Here is a 25,335-nt window from a genome sequence, read left to right on the forward strand (position 1 = left end):
ACAACGTGAAACCCCGTCTATATTAAAAATACAAAAATTAGCAGGGCATGGTGGCAGGCGCCTGTAGTCCCAAGGCTGAGACAGGAGAATTGCTTGAACCCAGGAGATGGAGATTGCAGTGAGCCAAGATGGCACCACTGCACTCCAGCTGGGGCGACAGAGTGAGACTCTGTCTTAAAAAGGAAAAAAAGAAAAAACAAAAACAGATAATGAAAAGGCCAGCCGCAGACTAGGGGAAAATACTTGCAAATCACACATCTGACAAAAGACTTGTCTGCAAAATATAATCTATAAAGAACTCTCAAAATCCAAAAATAAGAAAGCAAACAACCCAAGGAAAATTAATGGACAAAAGATTAGAACAGACACTTTACCAAAGAAAATACAGGAGTGGGCCAGAAGGCATATGAAAAGATGGAGAAATGCAGATTAAAATCTCTGTGACATACCGCAGCATACCCACAAGGAAGACTGGAAAAAAAAAAAAAACTGACACCATCAAGTACAGGTGAGTATTTGGAGGAACTAGAATTCTCATACCAATACAGCAGCTAGAAAGAAATTATTGTGGCAGATAGTGAGGATAAGACAGTTATCAGTAAGGTTTCCTTTTCATAAAAAGGAGCCCCCAAGTCATTTCTTTTCTAACAAAAAGCAGCCTGAAATATCAAGCTGCAAGCACAGATAAGCAAGCTGGAAATTTGCATGGGTAAATGCCAGCAGCTGTGCCAATAGAAAAGGGATATCTGGAAGCCAGGTGTATTCAACGTGGAGGTTCCCTCTTCCCTTTTCTTTGTCACCATGTGTGTAGTGAAAAGCAGGCAACAGGTAGAAAAAGCATCAGCCAGGTAGAGACCCCTATCTGTATAATAAAAGATTAGGGTGGGATAGCCAGCTTCCTCCCATGCTATGCAAACAGCACACCTGGTCTGACCAATCTTTCATGCCCTATGTAAATCAGGCACTGCCTCCTCAAGCTTGTCTATAAAACCCCGTGCATTTCACCACAAAACCAGAAGACCCATTCAGGAGCCCCTCTTTCTCTGCAGAAGAGAGAGCTTTTCTCTTTTCTCTTGCCTATTAAACCTCTACTCTTTTTTTTATTTTTATTTTTTGAGATGGAGTTTTGCTCTTGTTGCCCAGGCTGGAGTGCAATGGCACGATCTCAGCTCCCTGCAACCTCTGCCTCCTGGGTTCAAGTGATTCTCCTGCCTCAGCCTCCCGAGTAGCACACTACAGGTGTGTGCCACCACACCTGGCTAATTTTTTGTATTTTTAGTAGAGACAGGGTTTCACCATGTTGGTCAGGCTGGTCTCGAACTCCTGACCTCAGGTAATCCACCTGCCCCAGCCTCCCAAAGTGCTGGATTACAGGCATGAGCCACTGTGCTCAGCCTAAACCTCAATTCTTAAGCTTATTTCTTGTGTGTCTGTGTCCTTGATTTCCTTGATGTGAGATGATGAACATTGGGTATTTACCCCAGACAACGACGCCACTTCAATACATTCCTGATAGGAATTAAAAATGACATGGACCTTTTGCAAACAGTTTGATAGTTTCTCATCATGGTAAACATACACTGATAATATGCCCCAGCCATCCCATTCTAACAGCAATGGGAATTTAGTTTCCCTGAAGAACCTGTGTACAAATATCCATAACAGTTTTATTCATAATATCCAAAAACCAGAAACAATCCACTTGTCCTTCAGCCACTGAACAAAGAGTGTCCTATCCATGCCCAGAAATTCTACCCAGCAATAAGAGGAAACAAGGTTTTGTTACAGACAACGTGGGAGACACTCAGATGCTTTATATACTAAGTGAAAGCAGCAAGACTCCTAGGCTCCCAGTGGCATAACCCCATTCACACAACTACAGGAAGAAAGCAAATCTATGGGAAGACAGAAAACAGCAGTGGTTTTCAGGGGTCAGGAGTGGAAGGAGGTTTTTGACCACCAAGGGTGGCTGTGGCAGTGGTGGTTACATGACTCTAGCCATTTGTCAAATCTCTGAACTATCTCACGCCTGTAATCCCAGCACTTTGGGAGGCTGAGGGGGCAGATCACCTGAGGTCAGGAGTTTGAGACCAGCCTGGCCAACATGGCAAAACCCCATCTCTATTAAAAATACAAAAATTAGCCGGGTGTGGTGGTGCGCACCTATAATTCCAGTTACTTGGGAGGCTGAGGCGGGAGAACCGCTTGAACCCAGGAGGTGAAGGTTGCACTGAGCCGAGATTGCACCACTGTACTCCAGCCTGGGTGACAGAGTGAGACTCTGTCTCAAAAAACAAACTGAACTAAGCACCAAAGAAAACAAATTCTGAAAATTTAATGTGATTTTAAGATGAGCCATGAAAATACAAGAGTGGCAAATAAGCACACTCATTGTAATGTAGGCATGCTAATATGTAATTAGGGTGACTAATTACATATATTGTTTGGCTAAATATAGTATGAAAGGATGCACTAGGTGTGAAAGTATTTACCTTTATACACACGAAGAAACTGTGCAGATGAAGGGCATATGTAGCACCATTACTTCTCACTGGGTATTTTATTTTTTACATGAGTGAATGTACTTCTGGTCAACAATATTACATTTAAAAACTTGGGGCTGGGTGCAGTGGCTCACGCCTGTAACCCCAGCACTTTGGGAGGCCGGGGCAGGTGGATCATCTGAGGTCAGAAGTTCAAGAACAGCCTGGTCAACATGGTGAAACCCCGTCTCTACTAAAAATACAAAAAATTAGCTGGGTGCGGTAGAGCGTACCTGTAATTTCAGCTACTCGGGAGGCTGAGGCAGGAGAATCGCTGGAACCCAGAAGGCAGAGGTTTCAGTGAGCCAAGATGGCACCACTGCACTCCAGCCTGGGCGACATAGTGAGACTCCATCTCAAAAAAAAAAAAAAAAAAAAAATTGGGACTGGGGCTCACACCTTTAATGCCACCACTTTGGCCAGGAGTTTGAGGTTGCAGTGAGCTATGATTGTGCCACTGCACTCTAGCCCGAGAGACTGAGGGAGACTCTGTCTCAAAAAGACAAAATGAATTTAAAAAGAAAAAGAAAAAGAAAAAGAAACAAAAAACAAAACAAAGCAAATGTAGGCACCACCTGTCAGAGTCTCATCTACTCAGTCTAGAGTCTGTAGGGGTTCCCAGGTGATCTGATGTGCCTAGGGCTGAGACTCGCTTTGAAAATCATGTCCTTGATACGATAAGTCATGACCTCTGATGCCCAACTGCTCAGATTCGCCCCCGACTCCACCCTTCACTGAGTGACCTTGAACAAGTGAGTTCATCTACAATCTGTAAGATTGATGTGAGGATGAAATCAGCATTTACCTGGGGGAGTTGAAAAGTCACCTTCTCCCTTCTCAGTGATCTACTTCTGTTAATACGACCAAAATATTCAGTGTCTGTGGAATTTCCAGATCATAACTGTTCTATGAAAGGTGTCTAACCACACCTGTATCTTACATGAATATTTGTGCATTTATTGCTGTGAAAATGAGATCTCTACCCCAAAAGTTACTTGATGAAGAATAACTCAATTTGTTACTAATAGTCAATGTATATGAAGCTAATTCTTACAAAGTGAGATAAAACACTTTTATTTTCTAACATGATGTCTTTTTTTAAATTAAGACTGATTTGAACACTTAACACACACATTTTGAAGACCACAAAATAATGTTTCCTAAGATGATTTAATGTCATGGAAAGATGCTCACAGCATATGATTATATGAACAACCTGGACAGAAAAAAAATGTATGTGAGATAAAATAGCAAATTTTTTTGATTGAGGTAGAATTCACATACCACGAAATTCACCATTTCAAAGTGTCCAATTCAATAGCATTTAGTGCACTCACAGTGTCGTGCTACCTTCGTCACTATCTAGGTCCGGAACATTTTCACCATCCCGGGAGGAAACCCCATCCTAATTAGCAGTCGCTCCTCAGTCCCACCTCCCCACAGCTGCTGAAAGCCACCAATCCGCTATGCATCGCTTCAGATTGGCCTGTTCTGGAAATTTCATATAAAAGGACCGTACACTATGTGACCTTTTGCATCTGACGTCTTTCATTCAGCATTACGTATTCAAGGTTCATCCACAGTGTAGTAGGGATCACTGCTTCATTCCTTTTTATGGCTGTGTAATATTCCATTGTATGGATGGACCACATTTTGTTTATCCTTTCATCTGGTAATATATACCTTGGGGTTGTTTTCATCGTTTGGCTACTGTGAATAGGGCTGCCATGAACATTCACGCACAAGCGTCTTTCTGTTTGAACACTTGTCTCAATTATTTTGAGTAGATATCTAGGATGGAATACAGGACTGTGGAACAGGGTCTTAGGGTAATTCTAGGCTTCACTTTTGATGAATCAGGGGTCATTTTAGTGGGGTCAGAGTGGGTCTCTGCAGAACTCAGCTCAGGGGCTCCACCCGTAGCCAAAGTCCGCCCTCTGCGCGCAGGACCAGCTCTGGCTTCCTGCGGGGCTCGGTGTGGTGCGGCAGGACGCGGAAGCGCAGCAGCGTGAGCCCCAGGACCGCCTTCATCTCAGCCATCGCGAACGCCTGCCCGATGCAGTTCCTAGGGGAGGGAGGTGGAAACTCTGACTGCAACCAAGAACCCCATCCTGGCCCCATCAAGCCGGTAACCTGGCCTGGGACACCCAACCCCACCTAGAGCAGTTTGAGGAATAGAGAAGGGGGTATCCGTGCCTGGATCCCCATGCGGGCTTGCATATCCTGCAAGCCTAGCCCAGCTCCAACCCCCACCCTAGACCAAGGTGGGGTGGAAGGGGGCTTTGAGCACACCACAGACCCTTCTAGGACCAACCCAACCGTACTCTATGGACCTTTTCCTATAAACTCCAGAGGAGGTGAGGGAAGGAGAGCTGGAACTCGGACCATCTACAATGTCCCCCTTTTCCCCACTGTCATGCCCAGACCCCTGCACCCATCAACCTGTCCCTACCTCAGACACAGGCCGCCCTTACCTGGGCCCTGCCGAGAAGGGAATAAAAGCCAGAGGTGACCTCTCCTTGATGTTCTCTGGGTCAAAGCGAAAGGGGTCGTAGACCTGGAGGTGAGACCAAGAAGGGTTGTTGGGTGGGGTCTCCCAGTCCACCAGCCTCGGAGAGACAGACAGTTGTGTGTGTCTTTGAGGGAGTGATGTTGGATACTCCTGATCAAAACCCTGCCCCCTCCTCTAGGAGCCTTGGAATGGACAAAAACAGAGAGAGGGGCCCCGCACCTCAGGGTCCGGCCACACAGCTGGGTTGTGATGGGTTCCGAAAACACTGATGAGGCAGATAATGCCTGTGGGAGAGAAGGGAGCAGTCAGGAGAAAGCCTCCTTCACTGAGGGGCCCCTCTTCCTACCCAGGAGGCTCCTCCCCCTGAGGCTGTGAGCACCTTTGGGGATGACCCGGCCGTCTGGGAGCACAATGTCCTGGGTGACATGGCGGGAGATGACCGGGACTGGGGGATGCAGCCGCAGGCTCTCCTTAATGCACATGGTCAGGAAGGGCAGCTGGGCCAGGTCGTCCCTAAGGAAACACCCCAGCCCCAATCCTTATCAAGGGAGCAAAGACACAACTCTCCAGCTTCTCTCTGTTTGCAAGTGAGACCTTTTCTCCCTGTAATAAACTTTTAACAAGAATTGTTACAAAGTCGCAAGAATAAAAATAGTGTGGCACTGTGGCAAAAATGAGAAAACAGACCCATGGAACATGAGGGAGAGCTCAGAAAAAGACATGAGAATAAGTGAAAACTTCACATTTGATAAAGACAGCCCCTGCCCAAACCAAAATCCTGGGAAACTGATGGATTTTACAGCTGTAAAAGAAAAAAGTGGACCAATTTAACTTCACAGAAGTTGAATATGCTCAAGATGGTAGTTTTTGCAGATAAAGGATAGTAATCAAAAGTACCCTCCAAAAGTTGAAAGGCAATATTTTGCAACCCAAGACAGAAAAAAAAAATCAATTTTGGCCCGGCGTGGTGGCTCATGCCTGTAATCCCAGCACTTTGGGAGGCTAAGGCAGGTGGATCACAACATCAGGAGATCGAGACCATCCTAGCTAACATGGTGAAACCCCGTCTCTACTAAAAATACAAAAACTTAGCGGAGTATGGTGGAGGGCGCCTGTAGTCCCAGCTACTCGGGAGGCTGAGGCAAGAGAATGGCTTGAACCTGGGAGGTGGAGGTTGCAGTGAGCTGAGATCACACCACTGCACTCCAGCCTGGGCGATAGAGACTCCATCTCAAAAAAAAAAAATCAATTTTAATACACATTCTTAAAAGTAAATATTTTTAAAGAATCCAAAGAAAAAGAGCAAAAAAATAAAGGAACCACTTCCATAAAAAGAAACAAACATCAACACATGAAAGAGATGTTCAACCTCACTCTTATTTAAAACAATGTCCATCAGAAGAAGAAATATGAAGATTGGCATAGATTTTAAAATTTAATAATACTTTAGTAGTATTGGTAAAGTTATGGGAAAACTTGTGCCATCAAACTCAGCTAATAGGAAAGGATTTGCAATGATAATTAAAATTGTACAATGCAAATGTTCTTTGATTCAGCAATTGCACTTCAGGGAATTTGTCCTGCAGAGATGCTTATACATGCAAGAAATGGTCACTGTGCACACATGCTGACTGCCTCATGTCCACTTTTAGCAAAAGGTTGGAAACAAGCCACATACACATTGATGGGAAGATGTTTAGATAAACAGCCACACGATGGAATGCTATACAGCTACACAAAAGGAGGAAATAGGGATCACTAGTCTCATCACATTCTGCAGGCTGGAAGGTAAATCAGTACAGACACTGTGGAAGGCAAATTGGAAATATATACTATAACTGAAAATGTTTATGTGCATTCAACATAGGAATGAGCTGAATAAATAAGGAATAAAATATTTAGCACTCAGAAAAAAATAGCATTAAGACACACTGTCGAGTGAAAACAAGTCACAAATATATACATATGTGCACATAAAAAGGGCAAAAAGTATATGAATATTTATGAAATTAATGATTCAGAGATAGATGATAGATTGATAGATGACAGATAATAGATAAGAGATATAGAGAGATAGAGAATAGATAGATACATACATAGATGATAGAAACAGAGATACATAGATGATATATAGATAGTAGATAGGTATATAGATACATAGATAGATGATGGATGGATAGATAGATAGATAGATAACAAATCTATGGCTCTGGAGACACCTTTGGAGAATGAGAAAGGATTAGGTGGGGTGGCAGGATTGTCAAGGAAAATGCTAGTCTTATCTGTAATATCTCATTTGGTGCAAGAAGAATCTGTTCTTATCACTGGTTTTGTAATTTAATGCTCATTTTCCATGTGGTGTGTATATACAATGGAATACCATTCAGCCTTAAAAAAAAAAAAAAAGAAAGAAAGAAAACTTATTTTATTTGCCACAACATGAAAGAACCTGGAGGAACTTATGCTAAGTGAAGTAAGCTAGGCTCAGAAACACAAACACACATGATCTTACTTATCTTGGGACCTAAAATAGTCAAGCTCATAGAAACAGGAGTGGAGGCCAGGCGCGGAGGCTCACGCCTATAATCCCAGCACTTTGGGAGGCCAAGGGTGGCAGATCACAAGGTCAGGAGTTCAAGACCAGCTTGTCCAATACGGTGAAACCCAGTCTCTAATAAAAATACAAAAAAATTAGCCAGGCGTGGTGGCGGGAGCCTGTAATCCCAGCTACTCAGGAGGCTGAGGCAGGAGAATTGCTTGAATCCCAGGCGGGGCAGAGGTCGCAGTAAGCTGAGATCGTGCCACTGCACTCCAGCCTGGGTGACAGAGCGAGACTCCATCTCAAAAATAAAGAAAAAAAAGAAAGAAAGAAAAGAAAAGAAATAGAAGCAGAATGATGGTTACCAGAGGCCAGGGGTGAGGGAGGGATAGAGAAGGGTGAGATGTTGGTCAAAGGATAGAAGTTTCAGTTAGACAAGAGGAATAGTTTTTGAGATCTACTGCACAGCATGGTGATTTAGTGAACAACGTATTAATTGAAATTGCTAAGAGAGTAAATTTCAAATGTTCTCAACATAAAAATGATAAATATATGAAGTGATGGATTTGTTCATCACCTTGATTTAATAATTTCAGGTTGTATACATACATCATAACATCACATTGTACCTCTTATATATAATTAAAATTTATCAATGAAAGAACAATTTAAAAACAAACTCATTTTTGAAAACTCATATTTTAAGAAAAATAGATCTCAGAGATAATGTCCAGAACTGCGTCTATTTTGTATAGTTTTCTTTACAAAGAAAAACACAGTATGTGTTCATATAAATAAAAATCACAGTGTGAATTCATATAAATGTGGGCATTGGGATAGCCATTTTCTGGAAGAATACACAGAAAACTGTTGACCATAGTCACTGCTAAGGTGGAGCTTAATAAGGAAGCTCATTTTTATCATAAAATTTTTTGGACCCTTTCTTTTAACCACATCCATAATTTTGCTTGCTTGAAATCTGGATTTTATACTCCAGGACATGGGTCCAGGCAAAGATTTTCTGTGTAAGACCTCAAAAGCACAGGCAATAGACAAATGAGATTACATCAAGGTAAAAAGCTTCTGCACAGCAAAGGAAACAGTCAACAAAGTGAAGAATCAACTTACAGAATGGCAGAAAATATTCGCAAATTACTCATCTGACAAGCGATTAATAACCAGAATATATTATATAAGGAGCTCAAACAACTCAATAGGGGAAAAAGAACTCAAATCATCTTATTTAAAAATGGTCAAAAGATCTGAATAGACATTTCTTAAAATAAGACATACAAATGGCCAACAGATAGATGGAAAAATGCTCAATGTCACTAATCATCAGAGAAATGCAAATCAAAACTACAATCAGATATCATCTCATCCCAGTTAAAATGGCTTTTATCAAAAAGACAGGCAACTATAGACACTGGTGAGGATATGGAGAAAGGAGAACTCTCACACACTGTTGGCGGGAATATAAATTAGTGCAGCCACTGCAGAGAACAGCACAGAGGTTCCTCAAGAAACTAAAACTAGAACTAACATATAACTCAGAAATTCCACTACTGAAAAGAAAGAGAAGAAATTTCTATCCCAAAGAAAGAAAATAAATCTGTTGAAGAGATATCTATACTTCCGTATTTATTGCAGCACTATTCAAAACAGCCAAAATATGGAATCAACCTAAGTGCCCATCAACGGAATGGATAAAGAAAATGTGGCGGCCGGGTGCGGTGGCTCATGCCTGTAATCCCAGCACTTTGGGAGGCCGAGGCAGGCAGATCATGAGGTCAGGAGTTCGAGACCAGCCTGGCCAATATGGTGAAACCCCAGCCCTATTAAAAATACAAAAATTAGCCAGGCGTGGTGGTGTGCACCCGTAGTCCCAGCTACTTGGGAGGCTGAGGCAGAAGAATAGCTTGAACCCGGGAGGCAGAGGTTGCAGTGAGCCAAGATCGTGCCACCGCACTCCAGCCTGGGCGACAGAACAAGACTCTGTCTCAAAGAAAGAAAGAAAGGAAAGAAGAAAGAGAGAAAGAGAGAGAGGGAGGGAGGGAGGAAGGAAGGAAGGAAGGAAGGAAGGAAGGAAGGAAGGAAGGAAGGAAAGAAGGAAGGAAATGTGGCATGTATACACAATGGAATACTATGCACCATTAAAAACACTGGAATTTTGTCATTTGCGGCAACATGGATGGAACTGGAGGTCACTGTGGTAAGTAAATAAGCCAAAAACAGGAAGACAAATATCGCATGTTCTCACTCACATGTGGGAGCTGAAAAAGTGGATCTCATGAAAATAGAAGGTAGATTGGTAGAAGGGAGGGAGGGGTGAGGAGAAGTTGATTAACGGGCATAAATAAGAGGTTTGATAGGAGAAATAAAACCTAGCACTCGATAGATCAGTGGGTTCACTATAGTTTACGATATGTACTGTATATTCCTAAATAGTTAGCTTATGTTAGTTATGTTTCTAGCATAAAGAAAAGACTAAATATTTCAGGCGACAGATATCCCAAGTACACTGATTTGATCTTTACCAATTATATGAATGTATTAGATTATCACGTGTATTTCAAATCTATGTGCATCTATTTATGCAGCAATAAAAAATTGTTTGTTAAAAATGCAGAAAAATTATTGGTTTTAAAAGCAGAAAAATGTTTCTCCTCCTCACTGAACTGCTGTGCTGGGCAAAGGTGTGGACGAGAGGACGCTGAATCCAAGACATCCGTCCATTCCAATGCTTCCTCTCCTTCCTCCAGCCCCTGGCCTGGCTCTGGTCTCAGAATGTCCCCACTGTGCCCTCATTCTACAGCTGGTCGTCTCCAGTACGCCCTCCACACTAGCCCTAGAAAGATCTTCCTGATACCCAGATGTGACCTGTCCCTACACTGCTCAAACACTTCTCATGGCTCCCTATTGCCATTGGGCTAAAACTGAAGCCATTAACATTTTCCCCAAGGCTTCCACAGCCAGCCCCTGCTACCATCTCTGGTTTTATCATCTCATTACAACTCAGTCTCTCCCTCTCTCTCCCCTTCTCCTCCTTTCTGTCCTGACCCTGCTCTCTCTCTCTCCCTCACTCTCCTCTCTCTCTTCCTCCCTCTCTCTTCCTCCCCCGAAGACCCCAGGCAGTCTTCTTGACCTAGAGCACTGCCCTCCAACTGTACCCAATTATCTACGGATCATTATTTAGGCTCTCAACTGAGACACTTTCTATACCCCCTAGTCCTGCTTCTCTTACTGTAAATCCCATCCCTGCCCACGCGGGCTGAGAGTGTCCTGCCCAGGGACAGTTCCGCCACCAGGCTGGGAGCACCTGGAAAACAGATCCCTGGGTTGGTTCCTTCCCAGGTCTCCAGAGCACAGAAAGATGCTGTGCACAGATGTGGGGGTGAGAATGCAGTGTGGGAGTGTTTGCTGAATAAGGATGGGATGGATGAACGGTGCAAGTGTTCTGGACAAGAATGGATGAATTTTACCCCCAGGTCTCCCTTATAAATCCCTGGACTCGACTGGAGAGTAGGAATTAGGGAACAGAAGAGCAAACATTCAAGAAGTGAAGATGTTAAAAAAAAATGATATTTCTGGGAGAAAAGGAAGAGAGTGGAGGGGAAGTTCATTTGCTGAACACGTGCTAAGTGGCGTTATCTGTCCTCACATATCATCACCAACTCTCTCAGAAGCCCAGGTCTTTCTGTCCTAAGGGCCTATAACCTTTCCCCAGACAGTCAGGATGGGTACTAAGTCCTGCCTGTGGTCCTCTGCTCCTATTCCCACTAAGCAATAGTGGCAGAATCAACAAAAACAGCTTTTCCTCCCCTCCCCACCTGGGGAGCAGAGCCAATGAGAAGGTCTCAGGAAGAGGCCACAAGCACCTGCACTCACCATTCAATCTCTTTAGGCTCACGGTCCTTCAGAAGCTCTTGCACCTCCTGCCGGCAGCGCTCCTGGTATTCCGGGTGCTTTGCAAGGTGGTACAGGACCCAGGAGAGACCACTGGCCGTGGTGTCATGGCCTGGGGGGCAGCAAGGCAGGCTTGGGTCTCTGGGCTGCCTCAGCACCCAAAGGTAGACAGCACCCATGCATTGAGGGCCTCAGGGAGGATGGGGAAAGGGGGATGGGAAGGTTGTGGGGGTCCACCCACCCTGTTCCTGGAAGGGAGAGATCCCGGTCCCCTCTCTAGCCCCACACTGGGGCCCTCACCCTCAAACATAAAGGTGTCAGCTTCTGCTCTTATGTCCTCATCAGATAACTTCTTCCCATCTTCATCCTGGAGAGAAGGCAGTAACCCCCCCAACCCCCACCCCCATAAAAAGTCACACTAGCTCTAAGGGCTCTTGAGTCTAATCTGAGACAGCCTCTGAAGATTCATCCTTTTTCCAGAAATCCAAGTCCATCTTGCACTCCTAGACCCCTCTTGGTCACCATGGCCAGAGCCCACACCTCATGGCCTTCCTCTCTGGCTTCCTTGCCTCCTCTTGGGTTCGTATTGGGAAGACTCAATGACCCATGAATATTTTAATGAAAAGTTTCTGAGAAAAAGTTACTGGCAACCTGAGTTACAGGAGAATTAAATGGCAATTTCCCTTGGAAATTAGAGATTAAGTATTGCTTCAAAGATTTGCCCACATTCTAGAGTGATAAATCTAGAGAATCTTATCCCCCTGCAGACGTTTGGGTTGTAAGCCTAAGGACTATGGCATCTCACTGAAGAGGATTTGTTTATGCTCCAGAACAAAGCACACCCTCTCTCACAAAGCTACCATTCTCACTCAATCTCTCTCTCTCTCTCTCTCTCTGTCTCTCTCATTCTCTTTCTTGGGAAAAAATAGAAAATGTGCCAAGACTCATAATGTAGGGCCCCTCTCTTAGGGTGCAAACTCTGCTGCACATACAAGTGAAAACATTGCCCTTGGAGAAATTTGACTTGAGGATGAAGAGCCAGTGCCACAATCCCACTCTGGCTGACAGTATTGCTGTGAGCAAGACATGGGCTGCTCTGATCCAGAGGTTTAATGCATCTGTCACAATAGACCTACACATAGACAAAGACATAGACACAGACACAAACACACATAGACAAAGTCATAGACTTAGAAACTGACACAGACACACAAATACACATAAACATAGACATAACACAGATATAGACACAGACACACACACACATAAAGTCACAGACTTAGAAACACAAACACACAAATACAAATAAACATAGATATAGACACAGATATAGACACAGGCACACACATATAGACTAAGTCACAGACTTAGAAACACAGACACACAAATACCTGTAAACATAGACATAGACACAGATATAGACACAGACATACACACACATAGACAAAATCACAGACTTAGAAACACAGACACACATAAACATAGACATAGACACAGACACACGCACAAATAGACAAAGTCACAGACTTAGAAACACAGACACACAAATACACATAAACATAGACATGACACACACTCAGACACAACTACTGATAGACATAAACATAGACATAGACAGAAACAGACACAAGCACAGGCACAGACAAAGATATAGACATAGCATTGACATAGACATAGCCATAGACGAAGACATAGTCATAGACACAGACAAAAAACATGGACATAGACATACACTGAGACAAAGACACAAACACGGAAAAAAGACAAAGGCATAGACGCAGACACAGATATACACATACACATAGACATGGATGAAAATATAGACAGAGACAAAGACATAAACAGAGACATAGAAAAGACAGGACAAAGGCGTAGACATAGACAAAGATGAAGACACTGTTAAAAAGACATACAGATATGGCCAATTACAAAGACAAAGACATACACATAGTCACAGTCATAGAGACACAAACTCAAACAGAGACAAAGATATAGAAAGACATAGGCAAAAACATAAACATAGACCAGACATAGATATAGATGTAGATGTATGGAGTTAAATGTGGACAATTAACTCATTAGCTTGTAAATAGAGCAAACTCTCAGACTTGTCAGTTTCAAGTCTAGCAGCTCCCTGCTAGGTGCACTCAACAGTCATCTCTAAAACCTATCTCTGACCTGTCCCTCCCTTCCTCAATCACCTTCCATGGCTCCCTAGTGCCCTCTTAATCAAGTTCAAATTCTTTCATCTGACATTTCACATGAAGCTCCCTTCTACTTCTTGAATTCAGATCCCAGAGAGGCCCACCTTGCTCAGCAGGAGTACATCAATGAAGTCCAAAGTCTTGGATTTGGCCTTGGCTTGGAGGAAGTCATCAACACCCTGGCTAGGGAGAGTGCGGCGCCGCTCCTGGATAACGGCATCTGTGAAGTCGTGCACCAGGCGGCAGGCCCTGCGGAAACGCTGCCCATCAGGGGTGAGATAATACAGGAAGTCAATATGCAGGAGGATCTCATGGTGTCTTTTTGATACAAGGGCACTGAGCTCCAAGATGGCAGCAATATATTCACTGGGTTTCCTGCAGGATAACGGCAGAAAGGGAGGCAACAATTTAATATACCTGAAGCCCCAGGATCACCTCCCACCAGCAGCCAGGATCTACCTCCTGTCAGTAAACAGAGTATCCAGGAACAGATGACCCCACCGATACAGGGTGGGGATCAGCATGAGATTGATTCTCCAAGCTCTCTTCTCTCCCTGCATCCCATCTCTGTGAGATGCCTCCATGCCGCTAGGCACCCAGAGCATAGCTTGCACATTATTCTCCTATTCTCTCTTTCCCTCCCAGTATACAGTCCTGACCCGTCTCCTTGAAACTGTCCACAAAGCTCAGACTTTATCCTCCTGCAACTGGTCCAAGGTCTAGCTTTCACCCTAGCCTCTTTGCATCAGTGTTAACTCCATTTAGTGCTACATTAGTCAGTCCCCTACAGAGCTCTGACCACACCCACCAGTTCAAACCCCTTCAATGGCTCCCTGGAAACCTCAAGATAAAGTTCATACCAGTCCTTCAATGATCAGGTATAACAAAACTCCTCCAGGAAGGTTTGTCTGATTTCCCTGCTTAGTCCTCCCTCTCCCACCTACCCACTTTGGGTCCACAGCCCAAGATCCCAGACCCTGGGCAAGAACTTACTCCTGACAATGGCTGTCAAAGCTGAAGACACATTTCTGCAGACTGTCCAAGGTCATGAGGCTGATGTGCTCAAACATGTCCAGACAGGCACTACCCTCTGAGGCCAGGAGCTGCCACTTGGCCTAGCCAGAGAAGGGGACAGAGCTGGGGCAGGCTCCTTGCTCCCTTGAGCACCTCTCCAACCCCAACTGCCAAGATGGGCTCCCCAGAATAAGCCTCTTCATCTTCTCCCCAGGGAGGACCAGGTTATGGTGCAAACAAAAGCTGTTACTATTAAGAGATGAAGACCCAAGATTGGGAGTTAGGAGAACTAGGTTCAAGTTCCAGCTCTGTCCCCTGTGTTCTGTGTGCCATTCGTCAACTCATTACCCTCCCCTATATCCTGCCTGTCAAATCTTCAGAAACAGTTAGGGTGATGTGCTTTGGAGCCATATAATTCACATTAGAAACTCTGCTCCACCTTGCCATGCTCACTTATTAGCTGGGTGAACTTGGGTTAGTTCCCTAATCTCTCAGACCTGCAGTTTCATCATCTACCATGGGGCAAAAATACATAATCTCTCCTTCGCAGAGCTGTTAAAATCAAATTAGACAATACATACTCGTATCATGGAATGGGCACATGGCATTGTTTCTGGCATATGGTATGTGATCAATAAATGTTGGATTTCCCCATCTGCATTGTTATAAAATGATTTCAAAAATATCCCTGTTTTGGGGGAGGTAGTCCTTCGCTGAGTCCTGAGCATTCTTTCTGGGCATATCATGAATGCAAGACACTGATGTCCTTAACATGGAAAATTTCTCAGAGTTGTGTTTGCGAAGAAAAACTTTGAGGGATAAGGTAAAGACTCCCTCTAGACATGTTGCTTTTGCTTTCTATAAAAGCAGATTCCCTAAGCTTAAAGCTCCTCTTCTGTAATGCAATATATGATGTCAGCAGGCACTTATAGAAGCCCACCTGTGTCAGCCCATGGGATTTGGGAAGCTTGGAGGGAAAAAAGGCAATCTAACAAGAAACACATGCTGCTGTCTGTGTCATGAGTAGTAAACTATCCTTTGTCTCTGACCCAGGAGTCTCTCGTCCTTCTGGAAGAATTTATGAAACAGTAACAAGCTAACTTATCAATTTGCAAGTTAAAAAAAATCCTAGATACTTCGCAAAACCTTTGCCACAATTCTTCCCTTCCTGCCATATCCACACCCTTTGCAATGTGATTTTTCAGCAACTCCCATTAATAGACAGAGCCTATTTTATCCCCCTGCCTTTGATTCTGTGTTGGACTTTTGGCTTTCGATGTCAAAATACAATGTGGTGAAAATGATGAGTTAATAACTAACGAAGCTAAGCCTTGTCTTACTCCTTGGAACCCTGCCTGCATTGTGAACCATGGGGCGCCTTCTGGAAGGAGACAATCATAGGGAGGAACATCCAGGGGTCCCAGATGAGGCCAAACCTAGACACGTGAGAGAACCCAAACATGTCCCAGCCAAAACCCAAACATGTGGCAGAATTCAGTCAACACCTGCAAGGCTGCCTACCTGACCCCCAGCTGCTCTTGTACCATGAGTGGTCCCTTCCATATACAGAAGAACCTGCCAACTGTCCCACAGACTTATTAGCAAACATAAACACTTACTGGTTTAAACCAATGAGTTTTCAGGTGGTTTCTTATCAGCAACAGCTACTATGAAATTGTTGTCATGACCCTCTTGTGTTTACAGGGCTTTGGTGATGGAAACATAGAAACAGACACCTTCTGGGCACCTGCTATGCACCAGAGACGTGACTCCATTACATTACTCTGACCATCTTTTAAGTAGGGATTGTTATCCCCATTTTACAGATGAGGAAACCAAGGCTCAGTGAGAAAGAGCAATGGCCCAATGGCACTCAGCAGAGCCAAAACTCCAGACTAGATCTGTCTGTTGTCCTTTCACCCCAAGGCTGCAGCTAGGACCTTGGCTTCAAATAACTCACGTGCATGATGTTCACACTCTCATTGAAAATCTTCATATAGGGCTTCAGGATGTTGAAATGGAAGGCAGGCGTCAGCATCCGACGGTGGCGGCTCCACTTGTCACCAGCACTCAGCAGGAGCCCATCCCCTAGCAGGGCAGCCAAGGGCCATGGGCAAGGACCTCTCCCTCCCCTGGCCCCCCAACGTTTTTCCCAACCCTGTTCACCTGCAGATACTCACCCAGCCAGGGCTCCAGGAAGCTGTAGAAGAACTTGTCCTTTGGTGCAATGGCAGCTGACATAAATGAGGACAATCAGGGGCCATGGAGGCAGGTGAAGGAGGGACTTTGGGGGTGGGTGGAGGCTCCCAGCAAGAGGTTTGCACTTCTCCCACTCTGAGCCCCACATAGCAGGAAGAGGGCCAAGGGCAGAGGAAGAAGGGAGGATGGGGAGGGGAGGGGAGGGAAGACCAGACCAGGCTACAGCAGCACAGTACAGCAATGACACTGCCTAACATGGCGTGTAGGAGCTATGTCAGGGCTCCAGCATGCCTTGACACGCCTCCTACATGATCCAACATGTTCCGCAACCCCTGAGCACAGCTCAGCACTCTACAGAATGCTTCACAAGGACCTAGGACACCCTGTCTGTCCCAGCACTCTCTGACATCTTCTGATATGGCATCTTCTGACATGGACCTGGACATGAGACATGACCCTGACATGTGTTCACATGTCCTGACATGGCCACAAAATACATGACAATTCCTAACATGAGATGGTATGCTCTAACATGCACATGAGATGGTCTAACATGACCTTAAAAGCGTGTTCCATATACAGGCTCTGGGTTGAATATAAATATGGTAACTTTAATGTCACAGACATAGCCAACATGTGACCCAGACTGTTCCTCAGGCATGACCCAAATATACTATAACACATGCCTCAGACAAGACTCAAATAATGTCTCAGACAGTTCACGTAGGGACCCTGGGTCCCAGACCTCACACAACCCCCAGACCTCACACAACGCCCAGATGTTTGGACCAGCAGGAGAAAACGGCAGTGTCAAACAGCACCTGAGACAAGAACCAAACAGGCCCTCACATGCCCCAAATGTCCTTGGCCACAGATAAGCCCCAAACTTGACCAGCTCTACATGACCCCAGTTGGAATTATATACCAGATGTAACCAGGTATAACATATTTCAGGTGTAACCAGGACCCAGGTGTAAATATACAAGGCAGACCTGGCCATATAACAGCCATTGTAGAGACACACCCCAGACATGAGCAAACAGGAACAGAGGTTAGACAGGTGGAAGTCCAGGGGCAATGGAGGCAATGGCATCTCCACCACAGCCCCTCCTATCTGCACATCGGTCACGTGTTCAGCTGGAGGCAGCACAGCGACCCCATGCTGTGGGCAAAGCTTGGCCAGTGCAATGTCTACCGGGAGCAAAGAGCACAGGCTTGACGCACGTGGGGAGAAAGATGTGGATGACTGCCTGCCAGGGCCCCACCCACCAGCAGCCCATATCCCCAAAGGTGCACGCCAGGCTTTGTGTGTATAGGAGACCTTCTTCTGAGCTGTGAATCTGGAGAAAAACACACAGGACCCAATTCATGCTCTCCTAGGCTGTGAGAGAGAAGGATCTGCAGGGAAGAGGTCGAAGCCCTCTCCCTGAGAATTTCAAGCAGCATCTCATCCTCCTGTCAGTGCTGAGCACCCCCTGCCTCCTCACATCCTCCATGCAGGACTCTCCAGTCCTTCAGTTACACAGACAGAAAAGGTCTTTCCCCATGTGGATCCACACACCATGGTCCCTGGGCTGTCATTCATCCCATTTTCCAGATGAAGAGCCTGAGGCTCTGAACAATAAAGTCACTTGCCCACAGTCCCAGACCACTGCAAGCCTGAGGCCTAAGACTAGGTCTGTCTGCACCCATGGCCTGAATCCTTAACCAACAAACTTCTTTGTGCCCCCAGAACAGTAGCTCTGGAAGACCCAGGCCTACCAAGACTGGGCAATCAGAGACACAGGGATTGGGTGAAAAATTGGTCCTGTGATCCAGGCCAGGAGAAGTAAATCATGGGCCATTTCTGGGAACTCTAGGGGAAAGGTGGCCTTTCCCATGAGAACTGAGCTTCTGGGACTCATCGTTGACATCATGAGGAAAAGGCCACCTTGATAGGAAAAGCGACGTGGAGAAAGCTAAAGCCAAGAGAGAAAGACAGATTTCCAGTGACCTTGTGTGAGACCTGGATCCAGCCATGCCTGAAGGCTACCCTCCCTGGACTTTAAAGTCAATAGATTATCTTTCTTTGCTTAGACCACACCAGGTTGTGTTTCCACCACTCACAACTGAAAGAGACTTCAATAACCAGAGACAGCTGGGTACCAGCCCAGAGTCACTCAGCATTTTGAGGTCAGAGCCATGGTCTCTGTAGGATGCTGCCCATTCCCCCTGCTCAGCCTCGCCTGTCCAACGATGGGAAGCACAGGGGTCAAGGAAAGGGTCCCAAGCTGGGGTGGAGTCTCCTCTTGGAGATCCCTGGGATCTGCAGCAGGAGAGCAACGAACTTAGGGCAGACAAGCTATAGGATGGGGTAAAGGGAATTGACCCACCAGAGGTGGACATCATGGAAATAGCAGCCCAGATCCCCCACCAGCCACAAGTCCTCCTCATTGTTCTAGGCTTTGGGACAGGCAAGGTGATGCTAGGCCTGGCGAGGGGCCTTGAATACTAACGATGTCCAATTGCCTCACCCTACACTCTCCTTTCAAACATTCCTACTCATTGTTCCAGACACAGCTCCAGTAACTCCTCCTCTAGGAAGCCTTCCAGCCTGCCCCAGCAGAGACCTTGTTCTTCCCTGGGCTGTGATCCATCTCCCTCTGGCCCTTTCCTGATCCCATGAAGTTGGGGATATCTCTATCCAGGTCCATCTCCTTAAAGTTGGGGGTTCCTCCAGGACAGGGCCTTGGGTTGAGGTCTCTTAGGGCTCCAGGGCAGCCCAGAACACCAGAACAGGGGGTAGATGGCAATGGAGAGAGGAGACGCTGAGATGGGAATTGATGAATACATGAAAGAAAGATGAAGATAGCTGAGAGGGAAGGAAAGGAGAGGCCAGAGTACTGCAGGGCCCACACAGGAGCTTGGGGATAGCGGAAGTGCAGGCCTCAAATGCACTGCCCCACCAGCTGTTCCAGATGGTACCTGAGGCGTTGATGACAGACCGGATGATGTCGGGGTGGCACAAACTGAGGAGGGGGGAGATGGGGCCCATCCAGACCTTAAAGCCCTGGGGGTAGGTGGCCACCAGCTGAGTCAGAACTCTCATGCCTTCCTCTGTGGGGTTGACCTGCAAGCAAGGCAGGGGTCATTACCTTCTGTGATAGTTAATTCTAGGTGTCCACTTGACCGGGCTAAGGGATGCCCAGGTAGTTGGTCAAACATTATTTCTGGGTGTGTCTAATCTATTCATCCTATCTATCTAATTTTTCTATCTATATGTCTATCTGCCTACCCATCTATCCATCAATCCATTTTATCTATGCTTTCATCCATCCATATATTCATCCGTCTGTCTGCTTATCATCTATTAATAGCCATCTATCCATCTGTCTAATCTAGCCATCATATATATCTACTCCATCTGTCTACATAATCTATCCATCCTATCTACTCTATCTACCCATCCATCCATCATCCATCCATCCATCCATCCTATCTGTGCATCTGTGTGTCCATGCATCCATCTGTCCTATTATCTGTCTATCTACCTACCTATCCATCCATCCATCCATCCATCCATCCATCCATCCATCCATCCATCCATGCTATCTGTACATCCATGTGTCCATGCATCCATCTATCCTATTATCTATCTACCTACGTACCTGTCCATCCATCCATCCATCCATCTATCCATCCTATCTGTGCATCTATCTATCTATCCTATTAGCTATCTATCTATCTATCTATCTATCTATCTATCTATCTATCTATCTATCTACATTCCTCCTGCTGTATCTATCTATCCACATTCCTCCTGCTCTATCTCTCTTGGGTCCATCTCCAAGTCCCAAGGGTGCATCCCAGGGCAGAGGGAGAAGACGCACTGTCCACTCACAGAGGCCCAGTTATCTTGAGAGGAAAGATTTTCTTTTTCTGGGAGTCATTTCAGCCCAGAGGCAGCCATATGGGAAGTCCTCACAGGGGAGATTTGTGGGGAGCAGTATCGCCTCAGGACATGTCCCTAAGGCTGGTCCCCACATGCCTTCATGTCCTGGCTGATCCACAGAGGCTCCAGTTCCTCCCATGGAGAAGGTTCTGCACATGGGAGACCTTCCCTTTTCAGCAGCCACTAGTGGAGCAGAGGTGACTCTAACTGTCCATCAGGACAATGGCTCCCACCTGGGAGCAGCTTCTGCAGCAGGCTCTGTGCTAGTGTGTCCTGTGCACCCTTCCACTTTACCTATGGACACATCCATCAATCCTGCCATTTGCAAATGAGCAGACTAAGACCACATTCCCCAAAGAGGAGAGCGGTCTAAGTCAGAGGGCAAGGTCACGGGAAGGAGAAAGGCCAAGGAAAGCTTCTGAAAGGTGAAGTGAGTGGCCAACTTTTATCTGGGTTTGGCAACAGGTCTCATCGATAAGAGGGAGATAAGAAGAGGAATATAAGAGAAAGGTGCCTTCGGGTGTGGTGGAAGTGGGAGATGGCCCATGCCTCTCCTCTGGCCCAGCTGTACCCTCATAACAGGAAATAGTCCAGGCAAGGAGAGGACCCTGGACAGTGGGCATAAGAAGCCTTGAGTCCAGCAATGGAGAATGTGGGAATGCCAGGGACTCGCCTCTCTGTGCAGCCAACCCTGTGCCCAGGAGCCCCACAGAGGTGCATTAATGTGGGAAGACAGGCAGGAAAAGGACTCAATGCAGGCCTGGAGTGGGAGAACAAGGAAGTGAGAAGGGCTTGCGGAGGCACCTCACAGAAATGAATAAGCAGAGGAATGAGTAAGATGCCTCCCCTGCTTCTCTGCCACCCCAGATCCCAGCCCACCCCTTCACCCCCACTCCCTAAGCCTCGTACCCCTCAGGAAGTCCATCCATCCTGAGACCTAGACCCATCCTGCTGCCACACTCACCATGCCCTGGTGTCCCCAAAACCAGTTCCGTCTCGGGGGTTGTGGGAAACACCGAAGGCGGCGGCAGTTGTCATAGAAGGCGTAGGTCCAGGCCAGGACATGGACCAGGAGCCAGGAGGCCCCGACCAGCAGGAGGAGCAGCCAAGGGGATGCTGCCACTGGCCCGAGGCCCAGCCAGGACAGGCTCAGCTGGGACATCCTGCAGGGCAGACAGGATGGACGGTGAGATCCTGAGGCCCAGAGAAGGGCCCAGGGAGCTCCAGGGACAGTGGAGAGGCAGGGACGGGCAGTGCCGGAGGTAGAGCAGGGAGGGCTCAGGGATGGGTAAAAAGGGGCTGAGAGGTAAAGTCCAGAAAGGCCCAGCCAAAACCAGCAGCCAAGTGGCCTCCAGTTCCCTAGTAAGCACTTAGAATGGGAAAGAGAGAGAGAGAGAGACTGATTAAAGTCCAGAAAGGCCCAGCCTGAATCACTGTGAGGTTGCCAGGGGCTTGGTTTCAGTTACTCAGAAACCACCCATCCTCCAGGCCAGCACCCAGGAGCTGCGTGGGCCTTGGGCAGTGCCCATCTCCATCCCAGGCCAGGACCCCCCCCCCAGGCCTGCCACCCCCAGCCTGGCACCTTCTGTCAGGAGCAGTCTGTCCCAGACAACCTCCTCTCTCTGTCTGCTGGGAGGCCTTTGACCCTGGCCCTTGATATAGCAAAGGCTGTGGGAGGGCTGGCTGGGTTGGGCTGGGCCAACCAATCCCTGCAGCCTGGATGTGTCTCCTGAGCCTGGGCAGCCAATCAACACCTGGCGTCAGGCCAGCTGGGTGCAGAGGAATCAGCTCAGGGTCCAGATGGTTGGGTAGATGCACAGATAGATAGAGTAGATAGGATGGATACATTAGGTAGATAGATAAAGTAGATATAGATAATGGATATATTAGACAGATGGATAGATAGCTATTAATAGATGATAGATAGATACATAGATAATAGGATAAATGATGGAATGGATAAACGTACAGCTAAGATGGATTGATGGATGGATGGGTAGGCAAATATATATATAGAAGAGAAATTAGATAGTTAGGATGAATAGATAGACACACCCAGAAATAATGTTCCATCTCTGTCCCAGATATGTGGGATCCTCATTTGTGACATGGGAACTAGGGATCTTGGGTCACTCCAATCACTCCAGATGCTACAAGGCCAGTGACTTACTCAGTATGATGCTGAGGAACATGACCATCAGAAACAGGATCGGAGTCACTCTCAAGCAAAAAAAAAAAAAAAAAACTCCAAGGATTAAATGATTTTTCCCATTGTCCTGGGGAGAAATTAATCCAAGGGAGGTCACAGGGCAAATAATTCCCCATCACCACCACCACCACCATGAGCATACCATCACCCATGGAGTTTTCTGATTTACTCTTTGGCCCATTAAGCGTGAAATTTCTTATGCTAGGTTTCTTTCTGATAAGGGAGAAGAGATTAATACCTCCACATTTCCTCTCCTCCTGCTACATAGTCTCTGTATTCTAGGTTAAATTATAATTTATGTTGAGGATTTACAATGGCTGACACACCTAGCTGAGCCTTCTGCACAGAGATACATTGTGAGTGGAGGCTAATTGGGTCAAAGGAGAAACGCCATAAGCCCACACTCCAGCCTATCAGGGTGGATTAAAGGTCTGATTTGCCCAACTCTTGTTTCACCTGCTCCCACTGAGAGGTGACAGCATGCTGGCAGTCCTCACAGCCCTCACTCGCTCTCGGCGCCTCCTCTGCCTGGGCTCCCAATTTGGCGGAACTTGAGGAGCCCTTCAGCCCACCGCTGCAGTGTGGGAGCCCCTTTCTTTTCTTTTCTTTTTTTTTTTTGGATTTTTTTATTATTATTATACTTTAAGTTTTAGGGTACATGCGCACAATGTGCATTAGTTACTTATGTATACATGTGCCATGCTGGTGCGCTGCACCCACTAACTCGTCATCTAGCATTACGCATATCTCCCAGTGCTATCCGTCCCCCCCTCCCCCCACCCCACAACAGTCCCCAGAGTGTGATGTTCCCCTTCCTGTGTCCATATGTTCTCATTGTGTAGGGACATGGATGAAATTGGAAATCATCATTCTCAGTAAACTATCGCAAGAACAAAAAACCAAACACCGCATATTCTCACTTATAGGTGTAGGAGCCCCTTTCTAGGCTGGCCAAGGCCAGAGCCGGCTCCCTCAGCTTGCAGGGAGGTATGGAGGGAGAGGCGCGAGTACGAACCGGGGCTGCGCGCGGCACTTGCGGGCCAGCTAGAGTTCCAGGTGGGCGTAGGCTTGGCAGGCCCCGCACTCAGAGCAGCCGGCCGGCCCTGCCAGCCCCGGGCAATGAGGGGCTTAGCACCCGGGCCAGCGGCTGCGGAAAGTGTACTCGGTCCCCCAGCAGTGCCAGCCCACCCGCGCTGCGCTCGATTTCTCGCCGGGCCTTAGCTGCCTTCCCGCGGGGCAGGGCTCTGGACCTGCAGCCCGCCATGCCTGAGCCACCCGCGTCCGTAGGTTCCCGTGCGGCCCGAGCCTCCCCGATGAGCGCCGCCCCCTGCTCCACGGCGCCCAGTCCCATCGACCACCCAAGGGCTGAGGAGTGCGGGCGCACGGCCGGGACTGGCAGGCAGCTCCACCTGCAGCCCCGGTGCGGGATCCACTGGGTGAAGCCAGCTGGGCTTCTGAGTCTGGTGGGGACGTGGAGAACCTTTGTATCTAGCTCAAGGATTGTAAACACACCAATCAGCGCCCTGTCAACACAGACTACTCGGCTCTACCAATCAGCAGGACGTAGGTAGGGCCAGATAAGAGAATAAAAGCAGGCTGCCAGAGCCAGCAGTGGCAACCCGCTCAGTGGCAACCTTCCACACTGTGGAAGCTTTGTTCTTTCACTCTTTGCAATAAATCTTGCTGCTGCTCTCTCTTTAGGTTCACACTGCTTTTATGAGCTGTAACACTCACCGAGAAAGTCTGCAGCTTCACTCCTGAGCCAGCGAGACCACGAACCCACCAGAAGGAAGAAACTCCGAACACATCTGAACATCAGAAAGAACAAACTCCAGACGCGCCACCTTAAGAGCTGTAACAGTCACTGCGAGGGTCCGCGGCTTCATTCTTGAAGTCAGTGAGACCAAGAACCCACCAATTCCGGACACACCATTGTCTGAGTAAGTTTGAGTGCCAGGACTATGAGGTCGTGTGAAGACTTCCAGCCCCATACCTGCAGAACAGTCTGCAGCTCACTCTGCTCTAAACTGCCCCAACTTTGCACAGATATTCTCCATTCCTCGAAATGAAACTGTATCCTTCAAAGCTCACACATTTCGCTTATTGGCTCAGCATAGGGAGCAAGTTCTCTAGATAGCTTACTACCAAATAAAATGGTGGAGAAGGGAACCCAGGCAGCTGGGCACAAAAAAGGAATGAGCAACAAGCTTCCTCTCTGAACATGATTTTCTGTGTAAGGTCTTGGACACTCCCTCGACTGCTTCCAGCCATCTGCCTC

The 25,335-nt window shown here is 46.8% G+C and overlaps 1 protein-coding gene across 1 annotated transcript; it reads right to left on the reverse strand.

Moving 5' to 3' along the window:
• Nucleotides 1-3,598: 3,598 nt before the first annotated feature.
• Nucleotides 3,599-22,479, reverse strand: LOC101125692 (cytochrome P450 4F2). Its single transcript, XM_004060213.5, has 13 exons — nucleotides 22,431-22,479; nucleotides 21,813-22,011; nucleotides 19,882-20,026; nucleotides 16,899-16,952; nucleotides 16,679-16,806; nucleotides 14,698-14,819; nucleotides 13,809-14,079; nucleotides 11,801-11,867; nucleotides 11,483-11,612; nucleotides 5,435-5,568; nucleotides 5,275-5,339; nucleotides 5,018-5,100; nucleotides 3,599-4,608 (listed from the first exon to the last, which is right to left on the reverse strand). Exons 2-13 carry the CDS (start codon nucleotides 22,008-22,010, stop codon nucleotides 4,443-4,445), a joined length of 1,563 nt encoding a protein of 520 aa, XP_004060261.4. The 5' UTR covers nucleotide 22,011; nucleotides 22,431-22,479; the 3' UTR covers nucleotides 3,599-4,442.
• Nucleotides 22,480-25,335: the final 2,856 nt, after the last annotated feature.

Source organism: Gorilla gorilla, chromosome 20 (genome assembly GCF_029281585.2).
Source record: "Gorilla gorilla gorilla isolate KB3781 chromosome 20, NHGRI_mGorGor1-v2.1_pri, whole genome shotgun sequence".
Lineage (NCBI taxonomy): Eukaryota > Metazoa > Chordata > Mammalia > Primates > Hominidae > Gorilla > Gorilla gorilla.

Bases quoted from the DNA above. Each gene is read 5' to 3' on its own strand.
- LOC101125692 (XM_004060213.5), bottom strand. From the start codon at position 22,010: ATGTCCCAGCTGAGCCTGTCCTGGCTGGGCCTCGGGCCAGTGGCAGCA. The intron at 14,820-16,678 runs GTGAGTTATTTG...TTCTCTGGCTAG, and splicing joins AGAGTGTGAACATCATGCAC to GCCAAGTGGCAGCTCCTGGC. The intron at 14,080-14,697 runs GTAAGTTCTTGC...GTTATCCTGCAG, and splicing joins TTTGACAGCCATTGTCAGGA to GAAACCCAGTGAATATATTG.